This window comes from Sprattus sprattus (genome assembly GCF_963457725.1).
Source record: "Sprattus sprattus genome assembly, chromosome: 13".
NCBI classification, from domain to species: Eukaryota; Metazoa; Chordata; class Actinopteri; order Clupeiformes; family Clupeidae; genus Sprattus; species Sprattus sprattus.
The window spans coordinates 16,109,525-16,122,590 of record NC_137911.1 but is presented as its reverse complement, the minus strand read 5'-3'; the positions used below and the strand labels follow the sequence as shown (position 1 = coordinate 16,122,590).

The following is a 13,066-nucleotide window of genomic DNA, read 5'->3' as shown; positions in this document are numbered from 1 at the left end:
TGTGCTTGTAACCATAGTTCCTCTGTTCATCCAGCAGCAGGAGTCACACACTCCTTCTCACTTCATTTTCTTACACAGCAGGGTGACGCTGTCTCTTCTGAAGATGCTTTTGTGTGTATGTGTGTGTGTGTGTCTGTATGTCTGTGTGTACATGTGTGTATGGGTGTGTGTGTCACATTGCTGACTCCCACTGGTATTCTCTTATCTCTCCTGACTTTGAAAGTATTCGATTAAATCTAAAATCAGAGAATCAAATTTACAGCTCAAATAGCACCAAGGTGACTAACCATTCACAAACTAAGACAGACAGACAGACAGACAGACACACACACACACACACACACACACACACACACACACACACACACACACACACACACACACACACACACACACACACACACACACACACACACACACACACACACACACACACACACATAGACACGCACACACGCACACACGAGACAGACAGGTATAAATGTGTCTGTCACACACTGAGGCAGCTATGAGACTGGTCAGGCTACTGTCTCTTAGCAACGGACAGGCTTTCACCTTCCCCAGTGGCTGCAGACCGCTGATGTTATGTCTCTCTGTCTCTCTCCTTCTCTCTCACTCTACCTCCATCATATTCTCTCTTTTTCTTCCTCTTTGTCCATCTCTCTCTCCCCTCCCTCCCTTTCTCCCTCCCTCTCTATCTATCTCTCTCTCCCGCTCCCCCCTTCCTCACTCGCTCTCTCTATTTCGCTCCCTTTTCCCCTCCCCTCCCCTCCCCTCCTCTCACTCATCCTTTCTCTCTCTCTCTCTCACTCTCTCTCTATCTCTTAGCTCTGAAATGGGAGGCAGCCATTTCTTAGCCACTCTGTGAGGTGGAGGGAGGAGAGCAGCACGGAGCTCTAGAGACCCAGAGCTGCTGTGTGTGAGCCTGCAGGTGTCTACGCTGAGCTGAAGGCCTCGGGAGATTGAACTAAGAGAGTGTGTGTCTGTGTCTGTGTCTGTGTGTGTGTGTGCAGAGACAGAGACAGGGAGGCAGGGAAAATCATAGTCTCTCTGCTGTTTGTCCACAGCTCTCTGGATAATCTGCAAACACTGTGGATTGACTGCAACCCGAACGGAACGCTGGTCCTCATGTCAACAAGGAGAAGAGGCGCAGAGATGGAGATAGTCTAGAATTATAGAACAGCGAATTCTGCAAGTGGCGGATGAGACAGTCTTCAAAAACTGATGGTACTGGACTGCATGATAAAAAGGCACAGAACAAGACAGTCTAAACGCAGTGGACAGGACAATCCACAAGTGTTGGAGAACACTTCACGATCCAAAGACTTGCTCTAACAGTGGCGACGTTTCCCAGTGGATCCAGCTGCGAATAATTTCCCTTCACTCTTTCTCTCTTTTCCACTCCTCTCTTTTCTCCTCATCTTCTCTCCTCTCCTCCTCCTTCTCAACTCTCCTGCTCCTCTACCTTTTCTCCTTTTGTTTGACTCCTGCTGTCCTGTCATACCCTCCTCTCCTCTCCTCTCCTCTCCTCCGCTCTCCACCCTTCCTCTCATCCTCTCTTCACTCCCTCTTCCTCTTTGACAGAATGCAGACCCCTGCCTCCATGGTGATGGGGATCGTCTTCGCTCCCCTGGGCCTCGTCCTGGTCTTCACGGCCGCCATCACCCCACAGTGGCGGGAGGGGCAGGTTCAGGTGGGTCCCGGCGGGGCATTAGGAGCATCTTGGGGGGGCGGCGGAGGCGGCGAAGGTCTGCTCCTGCTGCGGTCGGACGGCCTGTGGGAGAGCTGCCTGCAGGTGGCACACTCTGAGCTGAAGCAGTGCTGGCCTGTGTCGGGTCCATATCAGCACGACAGTCGGGTCCGCACGGCCCAGGGTCTTGTGCTGGCCTCTCTCTTCCTGTGCGGTGCCGGGATTGTGCTGGCCAGCGTGGGTGTGCGCTGCTGGACCGACCTGCCCCTGAGGGGCATTGCTGCGGCAGGGGGGCTCCTGGTCGCCCTTGCCGGCCTCCTTAGCCTCATCGCTCTCGGCCTCTACACACACAACCTGCCGTCGCTAGGGAACGAGGACCCGTCCGGCAACAGTGGTGCTGGAGGCTCCGCCCTCCAACAGCATCAGAGAGTCCCCACACACCGCCTGCCACGCCTCTCCCTGCGTCCGGCCGGATCGCTCTACTTCGGCTGGGTGGGGGGTTGGGTCCAGGTGCTGGGTGGAGCCGCGCTCATGCTGAGCTTCAAGAGACCCCGCTGCCCCTCCTGCCCGAAGCGCCCTCCAGTGGAGAGAACGGAGGCCTACGAGGTCACCTGCTGAGAGAACGACAACAAGAGAAAGAGAGAAGGAGAAAGAGGGAATGAAAGAGAGAGAGAGAGAAAAAAACTGATAGTTGGTTAAAGATGGATTGCACACACACAGAAGTTACGGATTACCTGGGTGTTGTCAAGTCACGTCACTTTGCGTTGCCATAAAAGCAGTGCTGGTGAATGGCTATGGGGTGGTGAAACCGGTCCAAATGGCACCTTAAGCCTTGGATAAGTGGTGAGGATGTTAAAAGCTGCTTTCTTTTTGGGGTAAGGGTGTGGGAGACAGAGAGAGAGAGAGAGAGAGAGAGAGAGAGAAAGAGAAAGAGAAAGAAAGAGAGACAGACAGACAGAGAGCAAGAAGGCAATCCTTGTAGGAATGAATGGGTAATTCACTCAAGCAATGCACTAAATTACATGACTTAGTGAACTAATGATTCTATTCATTGCTTTGAATGTAGAGGGCTACAACCTGCTTCAGCGGTCACGCATATTACGCAGGTGGACACCTGTTCACTTTTCTACAGGACGTTTCAACCTGTTGCTAGTTTTAGTAAATAAATCATTGTTGATATCTCTATTTAAATCTGCTTAAAATGTCCAGCAACACTTTGTGAATTACCATCCATCATTTCTAAATGTAATTTTAAATTCACCACTTATTTCCCCTTTGAAATCCTCTGGGTAGCAAAAACGTTTATTTTATCAGGTTTTGTATGGAGAAAACTGTAAACATTAGTGAAACATCTTAGAAACTGAATATGTAAATCACTTCTAATGTGTTAATTTCATGCAAAGCCATGAATGTGAAATGCCACGGAACAGGACATCTTAGTTGTCTCGTAGATTCTTTATTTTTATTATTATGAAAATTATTATTTGTATTAATTTATTATTTATTTGTCTTTACAGCATGGTTTTTTTTTCGTACTTTAGACTAAAAATATTTGATCCAAAATATTCAGACCATTGATCCAATTCTCAGTGTGATGGATTTTGAAGTATCTATTAACTAACGAGGCCTTACCGAAGACAACAGGCAGCGCTTTAGAGCCAACATGTGAGACAGTCAGACATGTGTTTGGAAGTCTGTGTACACCTGCAGTATTTGTAGCGCCGCTGTGCATTCCCAGAGTGTGTTTGTGTCACTCCTGGTGTATTTGCATTAGAGAACTACCAGCCACTATGGAAGATGAGCGGTGTGTGTTTGTTGTCTCGTAAACTATGTGTGGCACACAGTGTTTGAACCATCTCACTGAAATAAAAGAGAAGTAATCTGCATCGCTGCTTCATTTCATGTGACGTGACGTATGGAGAAAGTATTACAGGATGTTTAAAAAGCACATTAACAGGAAAAATAGACAGAGAAACAAAGAGGAGAGGAAGTCTTTTCTAAGAAAAATTCACAAACGAGAGATACGGCTGGTGAAACGTGGGGAGATTTAAAATGTACTTGAGGAGAGAACAGTGAGAAAAGTGGACAGAGAGACAGACACACACACACACACACACACACACACACACACACACACACACACACACCATAATGCCATTTCTTTACTTTTTAGAAGGTTCCCCACACATAGGCAATGGTTCCTAATTTGGTAATTCTGCCAAATTTAGTTTAGTTCAAATTCCAAGGCAATATCTACAACAAGTGGTGTAATTTGTGTGGCTGTGATACCATCAGAAGTTAGGCAATAGCCACCCCTGAGAAGGAAAAAAACAGTCTATTATTCTCTCCAGCCAACTTCTGTTGGCATCAGTGGGAGAATAACTATATCGCAATCAGGAATCTATTACACTCAGAGCGAAACCTTCAGGTGTTCGAGAAGCACACACTTGAGCTGTTGAATGAACCTGACTCACAAAGACACTTCACGTAGAACGGTTGGTTAAGAAAATCAAGCCCAGGGAGGCTAAAAATGTCCTTGATTTATGTTTGATATATGTTAATGCCTTTTTTTTAAGGTTGTATAGCCTTTGTCACTCTGGCAGGGGGACTGCCAATGGAAACTAGCCTTTTGGCTATAATTGGGTGCATTTACATCTTAATGTTCATGAATGTACACTGTCCCTCTTGATCAAATAAACAAATTGTATTGTATTGCATTGTATTGTAAAGGTTTGCTGATGTTGCACGTAAGCCCGCACTTTGGTAAATGAGTTTGACTGCGTAAGAGTAGGAGGTGTATTTGGGAGAGATGGTTTAAAAAACACAGTGTGAAGAGAGGTGGTGTGTATGTGCGTGTGTGTGCGTGCGTGCTTGTGTGGCGTGACGGGGAGGAGTGCATTGAGTGTGATGACAGCAGAGAACTAGAGGCAGTTATGTATGTATCTTTGGTTACCATGGTGACGAATGTCACTGGAACAAGGAACACAAAGCGCTTTTTCCAAAAGGAGTAGTTAAACAGGGTGAGAGGAAATACCGCACATATGAAGACTGGGTCACTCAAGCCACCCTCTCTGGCACATGATACAGCACACACACACACACACACACACACACACACACACACACACACACACACACACGCATATTATGTAGGCTATCTCTGCCAAGACACTAGAGTCACACTTAATGATGCCGCCACCACAATAAAACAGATGCGACGGAAGACCAATAAACATAGACGCTGACAGGCACTCAGGTTAGTAATTAAACCACCTGTCATACAGCAAAACAACTACAAACCGATCCTGATAAAGAAGTTAGAAATGCATGAGGATTTGTTGGCATTACAGGTATGACAATGAAATCCAAAGCCATTTGTAGACCTATATATGGTCACATGGCAGAGTTTCAAGTGTCTGAGAAAGAACTGATACCATATAGTATACATCTGCTTTTGCACAGATCTGAACTGTGGTTATACAACCTCCCGGCTGCTTGCATAAATTAGCAGAGCTCCATTTAAAAGCAGCATTGTTATGCATAGCACAATAGCAGATGGTATGGTAGGATCATTGCTAGTGTCGTGGTGTAAATCAGTGTCCATGATATATAACTTACATTGAGTTTGTCTGTGCACAGTGTGTACATGTGTGTGCATGTGTGTCTCTCTCTGAGGAGGTGGGATGGGGTTATGTTCAACTAGATGAAGCTACTAACTATGCATACTTCTGGCACTCTACTAAAACATACGATATAATATTACACTATCTATTCTGTGTTTCAGTAATATTTAAATAACATCTGAATTCAAGTATTTCATTGTTTGTGATCTCTTCTAGAGAGAACCATGATGTGGCCTGGTAAAGGGGTATTTAGACTCTGTTCTGTTTCAAAAGGGGGAATGTGGAAGAACATGTTTGTAAAGCACTATCACAAGACAAGTACTCTACATTTATCACATTAAGAGACACTCCTATACAGGCTTTATGGTGATGTAACATTGGGCAAAAAATGTACATATACACATGCGTGTGTGTGTGTGTGTGTGTTTGTGTGTGTGTCTGTGATTCAAAAACCATACATTTAACACAGGCAAAATGTATACAAAGTGCTTTTGTACTTAATGTATGTGCATAAGACTGTACTTCAGTGTAAACGGAACGTACATGTGTGTTGTCTTCATAAAGTTATGCCTTACTTTAGAGATCTGGCAGGGGCGGCTTACATAACACATAACACTGCAGCGTGTTTTCCAGTCTCCCACTGAGTTCTAAGGAAGGCTGGAATGGGATGGGATGGGGTGGGCGGAGAGACCCGTCTGATGCATCCTCAGACGGAGCCTGTCAAACGGCCCACATCTGAGACCCATGGCTTTGAAATCAACCTGCACACATGGCGATGCTGATGCTGATGCTGATGCTGATGCTGCTTGCTCTCGGGCAACTGAGATGGAGCAGGGATGACTTGAGGTTTTGGTTTGTTGGTTTGCACAGAGATGACTTATAGTTGTTGTTGTTGTGCAGGCCTATCCAACTCTAAAGCAGTACACCATACGCTGAGCTTGAATACGTGATGAACCGATGAATTGTTAAAAAACCATTGAATATGCAGCATTAACAATTTATAGACATTGTACAGATTGCATGGTGCCAAGGGTTTATCTCCTTGAAAACAATTTTGCTTAGAAACAAGTAAGAATGGGGTTGGTAAAGGATATACGTATGTCTGTCATTCAATCACAAAAATGTGATTATGATATGGTAGTCTTAGGACAGTTTTAGGTAAAGGCAAAATGTGATTATGATATGGTAGTCTTAGGACAGTTTGAGGTAAACGCAAAATGTGATTATGATATGGTAGCCTTAGGACAGTTTTAGGTAAAGGCAAAATGTGATTATGATATGGTAGACTTAAGACAGTTTTAGTCCAAAATGTGATTATGATATGGTAGACTTAGGACAGTTTTAGGTAAAGGGAAAATGTGATTATGATATGGTAGTCTGTACTGTATGATAACTGGCTGATAAAGTGAGCGATTGTGTTGAATGATTGGGTGTGAGATGTGATAAGGCTGCTTTCCCCACAACCCTCCATAGACAAAACATTCACTTGGTTAGAATGACGCAGGCACCGAAAACGACCTTCAAATGATGACGACCGGCAAACGAGGACGCCACGTCTCTGTAGCAACCCCCATTATGCTGCAGCGGTGACACCAATATTTCACCAGCATAAAAATGCACACTGCATTCTGCCCACCTCCTGGTGTGCACCTGACTCTCCTTCAAACAGGATGTTTGGGGGAGCAGTGATGCACGAGGCAGCATCGCAACCATATGTACGTGTCCAAGTGCCCATGACCTGTGGCCGTTTCTTGCTCCCACACCCACTAATTTCCTGTCAATCTCTACTGTTTCATCTCAAAAGGCATAACGCTCCAAACAAAAAAACAACAACAAAAAAAGAACAGGATCTTTGCCCATCCCTCCCAGATGATGCTGAACTCTAAAAGAGATCTGAGCCAGATATGGAGCTATGATGCTCCTATGGAGTACACTACAGAAGAAGCATTCTTAAGAGGTCATAGCCTTCTCTCCAGTCTGATTGCAATGGCTTATCAGGACACATGGTTGCTATGAACAACCAGCAATCACACCCATACACACACACACAAGCACTCATATCCATATACACGAAAACACCAACATGCACAATAGGGTATTCTCTGCAAAATAAGGTTATTCATTAGGTACTCAAAACAACATCAATGTCAGCCAGCGATAAGAGTCACGAAAACCACACTTTGAAACTCCGTACAAACTTCATTTTTCAATCTTCTGGTTTAAACATGACTTCAAAGTACTATGTTTTATGTATAGTTTTGATACTTATATGCCTTTTACCTTTTTTTTAAGGTGTCATACGCACTTTAAGTATAGTGCAGTATAGATTGTAACATGCTGATTAACTATGAGTAACTGCATAGTCATACTTTATTTGATACGCATACGCATTTTGAGCGCATGAGCACTCTTTTTATCTTAATAGGTGCATGGGGGAGAGACAGGTTGTGGTGTTATATCACAGTGCCCTTGTTACAATATTATGTTTCAGTAATATGTTTGGTAAAAGTGTAGTTTACTTAGTAAGATATTGCGTGATGATTAGTAACAGCATATTAATTCATTTGTATTGTCAAATCCCAAATTGTGTTTGGATTTGCAAGCATGTAAGTACATAATGATATAAAATTGTTAAATAACCGTATCTAATGGTATAATTAATAACTAATGAGCTTTATTTTAAAGGATAACCTGAGCTGCCCAGAGCTCAAAGTACTAAATAAAGGTCTAGAGGAACATAGAGAGTCAGATCACACCAGAGCACCAGAGAAGATCAACAGCACCCCAGACTGCTGTCTGCATTTGAAATATCAAAGCAGTGGAGTGTCTTCCAATGGCCGCCTTTAAAAAAAAATAAAAAAATAAGAAATACATGTTTTTCTTAGTATCAGATTCAACTGCCATTTACTTTATTATGTCATCGGTCATTTATTTCATGTTTTCTTGCCTTTTATTTTCCATTTATTTCTCTACCTCACTGATGGCACTATACTGTTTTATCATCCTGAGCAGCACTAGTGTCTGTCTTGCGTCTGAGCGCAGTGGGACATTCAGCTGACCATCCCCACGGGAACAGGGAACACTCTTCAGAGGCCTAATAGGGTTCCCATGGCGAAGATGCCCAAGGACCAGATGTGGCCCACGTGAGACACTGTAATTACCTGCATCTGGCCAGGATGGCAAATGATGTGAATTCACATCACTCTAGGTAGATAGAAAGCTGCAACTTTTTGTTGGAATAAAAAAATGCAGAAACATTCAACGTTTTCTCAATACATTATCGTGTTTTGTTTTGTTATGTTACATTTAGGGATGTACAGGGATAAAACAATATTTTCTTTAAAATAATTTTTCAGCATCTTGGCAAGCCAATTTAGGCCTATTTGGTATTTTTACAGCAATATATAGTATTATTTAGTTAATACATTTACAACCAAGAAAAAGACCTTTGGATTATGTGGAAGGCCTTGATACTTTGCTTTCTCAAGCTTACAGACTCCTAACATGACAAAACAGAGAGTTTACCATGGGCAATTAAGACTCAATATTCCTGTTCCTGGTGGAAGAAGGCATGGTCATCTGAGGAGCAGGTCTTTTAAGTGTGTTAGTGCCAACGGTGTTCTTGTGGCATTAACATTCTGGGGACATTTGTACGGTCCTTAGATTCGAGGGAAAGTCTTTTCCAGATATGCGATTGTTGGAATATTTCCTGGTGGATATTCGGTAGTACCACTAGTCCACCTTGGTCGTAGAAGCAATATAGTTTATGGGGACACTTTTTGCAGTCCTCAGATGAAGAAGTAGTTGTCTGAGAACACACTGGTCGAGCTCAGGTTGAGTGGGTCCACTGAAACAGAGGTTTCTGAGGTTGTCGTGGTGTCCAACGAACCAGGCAGCTCCGCGTCCACCAGCTCCTCTCCGAGGCTAAACCGCAGTCCAAATGCACCGCTCTGACCCTCACTTACGGTGACGTCGTCAACCTGCGTCTCAGCCGCATGGCCGACAGCTTGGTGGTGGGACCCCTGCTCTGCCTCATTCGCCACCTCTGCTGTCTCGGCCTCCTCCTTAGCGGTTCTGGCGCGCTCCTTCTCCACAGAGAGACGCTCGATCTCCAGGAGGAGCTCTTCGTTGCACTCCTTCCACTCCCGGAACTTCTGGGCTGTCAGGTCCGAGTCATCCAGAATCCTATTGATGAGCTGCAGCTCGGCCTCCTTCGCCTTTGACCACACAAAGAAACAAACAAACAATCACACACACACACACACACACACACACACACACACACACAATTGTCTTTGAATAAACAACACGACTAGTATGAGCAGAAGCCTTCTGACAACTTTAAGACAATAGCAATAGCTACTAGCTGATGAAAAAACTACGGGGATGAGCCTCATAGGACGCTCTTACTGAGATGGTTTAGACAGAACAAATTCACGGACGGTTCCACGCCAAAACTAGGCCAGATTACTTGGGGGGTGGGGGGCAGGGGGGTGTATGATACTGACTTCATTGAAATAGTGACTGAATTTCCAACAGAACAGAATCTCATTGTCCATTAGATTTCCGGCTTGTAGGTTTTTCATGCAAAAGGCATAGCAACTGTAGGTTGCTTGGCTTCTGTTTCTGTGAGGACAGAAGGACTCTCAAACATGCATCTAATGCACCCTTTTCCTGCAAATCTAATGAGACACATCTTAATTATATTACCCTGACGTCATGGGATTGCAACTATATTTTTACTACATGAAGACGTGGGGAGACTAGGTTAATGGTGGAGAGAATATGTGTGTGTGTGTGAGTGGTGCATGTTTGTGCTCTCACCTTCAATGCACTCTGTGGGGTTGTGTGTGTGTGTGTGTGTGTGTAAGTGTAAGTGTATGTGCTTTCTCATTGATGACAGGGCTCCTTGTGTGCAACTAGAGATGTGTGTCTTTGTTGAGTGTGTGTGCATGTGTGCATGTGTGTCTATTTGCTCACCTTGTGTGTGTATGGAATGGAAATGTTAGTGTGTCCGTGTGTAAGTGCATTTGTGAGTGTGTGTGTGTGTGGGTGTGTGTGTATAAGTGTGTGTGTGTGTGTGTGTGTGTGTGTGTGTGTGTTTGTGTATGTGTGTGTGTGTGTGTGTGTGTGTCTAAGTGGATGTGTGAGTGTGTGCGAGGATGTGTGTGTGTGTGTATGTGTTTTGATTGTGGATGTGTGTGTGTGTGTGTAATTGTGTTGGTGGATTTGCATGTATGTTTCCTTCCTTTTCTCTGTAACGTATGCAGATGGCGTGCCTCATTGTTGATGGGCTTTTTGTACATTCTGTTTGCGAGTATCGCTGTCAGTATGTATTTGTACTTTATGTGTGTGTGTGTGTGTGTGTGAGTGTGTGTGTGTGAGTGTGTGTGTGTGTGTGTACTGTATGTCTGTGTGTGTGTATGTGTTTGTGTGTGTGTTTGTGTATGGGTGTGTGTGTGTGTGTGAGTGTGTGTGTGTGTGTGTAGGTGGGTAAGTGTGTGTGTGTGTGTGTGTGTAAGTGTGTGTGTGTGTGAGTATGTGTGTACTGTATGACTGTATGTGTATGCGTGTGTCCCTCAACTTGAGTGTACTCTGTAGTGTAATGTAGATGATGTGCTTTGTCATTTATGATCAGCTTATTTATACAGGTCTGCATGTGAGTGTCACTGTAAGTGTGTGTGTGTGTGTGTGTGTGTGTGTGTGTGTGTGTGTGTGTGTGTGTGTGTGTGTGTGTGTGTGTGTGTGAGTCACTAACCTTGAGTGTGCTCTGCAGTGCACGTAGCTGGTGTGCTTTCTCATTGATCACGGGATTCTTGTTGCGTCGTATAAAAGACTTGCGGAAATGATCGTGTGTGATCGGCTGGGAGTGGCCTATCAGAGAGACTCCGCCCTCTTTCAGCCGATGAAAGAGAACACCCATCTCATCTTCAGCTGCTCCTAAGATTGCGCCACAAAAACAAACACATGCGCATAAGCACAAATACTCACACCAACATATGACACATGCATGAATACTTGCGTACAGACAGACACACACACACACACACATCGGTACAAGCACCCAGAAACACATATTCAAAAACATAGAAGGCCTCAAACATACTGGCATCAACACATGTCCATATACACAGGACCATGGACAAACAACCACGGAAACATACTCTCAAACATTACACAACCTTTATGCACAGACACTCACAAGCACTCATATATAAATGGCAACATACACAAATAAACACAATTACACATTGCCTGGAGTAGATCTCAGCCAGGCACTAATTGTCAGCCACAAAACATAGAATTCTACTGCCTCTCAGTGGTCACAGAGGGTATTTCAAGCTCAGGAGTCACAAGTTGTTCTCAGTCACTATTGGCACATTTCTCAGATCAGAATTGACATTATTCAACCTCCAAATAATCTAGTCACATGTGCACCTCATACAAGCAATTCCTATTTTTTTTTTTACAAATACCAATAGCTTTGCCACATTCATGCAAAGGTTTATGTACAATCGCCTGCTGCTTTTTATACTTCTTTGTATAACTAATTGAATGCAAAAGTGTTCAACCTGTTGTCATAATCGATCAAGCAGATTTTATAATATATATTATTTCTATTCGCCTTTTTTGTAAGTGACTCCTGGATAGATTAATTGCTCTCAAGTGAATCTTGACTTTCACGTGTCAACCAGTTCTTTTAAAAAGCTAAGAGGTAAGTCTCAGGTGTGTGAATCTTCAACTGGTACGCACAAATAGCAAATAGACAGAACACAACAGTGTTACCATTTCTGTCAATGGAAGAACAAAAAAGAACTAAACAGGGTCACATTTTACCAGCCACATAGTCAAGATTCTTCTTGAAATCTTCTCGCCAGTTGTGTACTGGATTTCTCAATGTTTTGATTTTTCAAGTTGCTATTGTCTGCAGTAACCTGCGTTTTCAATTGCACGCGTAACGCTTATCAAAATGTTTTATGCAGCTTCTCTATTGAGTAGTCATATCCCCTGACATGACATGCAAAATATTCAAACTGTTTATCATCATTTATCGATCATATAGTTCATCAGTTTCAGTGGCACCATTCTTTTTTTAATGCTTGCCAATTACTTGTTGAATGTTGGGAGAACGACATTGTCCTCAATCGTAGTTAGTTGGGGATGGAATGACTGAAGAGGTGTGTGGTATGTGTAAAGTATGTGGTCATTTTGGGATAATGTGAGTTTCTATAACTCAAACACCATCAGACAATGGTCTGCGACGCACCACAGGATCCTAATGGAATTCCTCTTATCCTATTTCCTATTCCTTAAGGGCTTTTAAGTTTTTAGTGGCATCTAGTGGTGTGGTTGCTGAATTGCAAACAGCACCTTCCTTTTTACAAGTGTGTGTGAGAATCTACGGTGGCCGTTAAATGCTGTAATGCAGTGTTTTGGATTGTCTGTTCAGGGCTTCTGTAGAAACATGGGGGTGCAACATGGTGAGCTCCGTGGAAGTCAGCCCACTCCTTATGTAGAGTCCAAGGGCTCATTCTAAGCTAACGAAAACACAACGATTCATAGTTACAGGTATTCACCAATTAAAACACTTTTTTCCATTTGGTCTAATAGGTGGCACTAAAAACGACACACTGTTCTTTAACACAACTGAGGAGTTCTACTCAGCATGGAAGGTTTGTGATTGCCAGCCACATACTCAGATGGCCCTGGTGAGACACACACTCAGATGGCCCTGGTGAGACACACACTCAGA

At 43.7% G+C, this 13,066-nt stretch overlaps 2 protein-coding genes across 4 annotated transcripts in view; one reads left to right on the top strand and one right to left on the bottom strand.

The window, feature by feature from the left end:
* Positions 1–1,585: 1,585 nt before the first annotated feature.
* Positions 1,586–2,308, top strand: cldn23l (claudin 23-like; the record flags this gene model as incomplete). Its single annotated transcript, XM_080849870.1, has 1 exon — positions 1,586–2,308. One exon carries the CDS (start codon positions 1,586–1,588, stop codon positions 2,306–2,308), a length of 723 nt encoding a protein of 240 aa, XP_080705996.1.
* A 6,266-nt stretch (positions 2,309–8,574) lies between these two features.
* Positions 8,575–13,066, bottom strand: part of cnksr1 (connector enhancer of kinase suppressor of Ras 1) — a 42,408-nt gene continuing 37,916 nt past the window's right edge. For all 3 annotated transcript variants that reach the window (XM_080849899.1, XM_080849897.1, XM_080849898.1), the window contains 2 exons: positions 11,072–11,253; positions 8,575–9,530 (listed from right to left, as the gene is read on the bottom strand). In XM_080849899.1, coding sequence (XP_080706025.1) covers positions 9,102–9,530; positions 11,072–11,253 — 611 coding nt within the window. In that variant the 3' untranslated portion in view covers positions 8,575–9,101. The remainder of the gene's footprint in view (positions 9,531–11,071; positions 11,254–13,066) is intronic.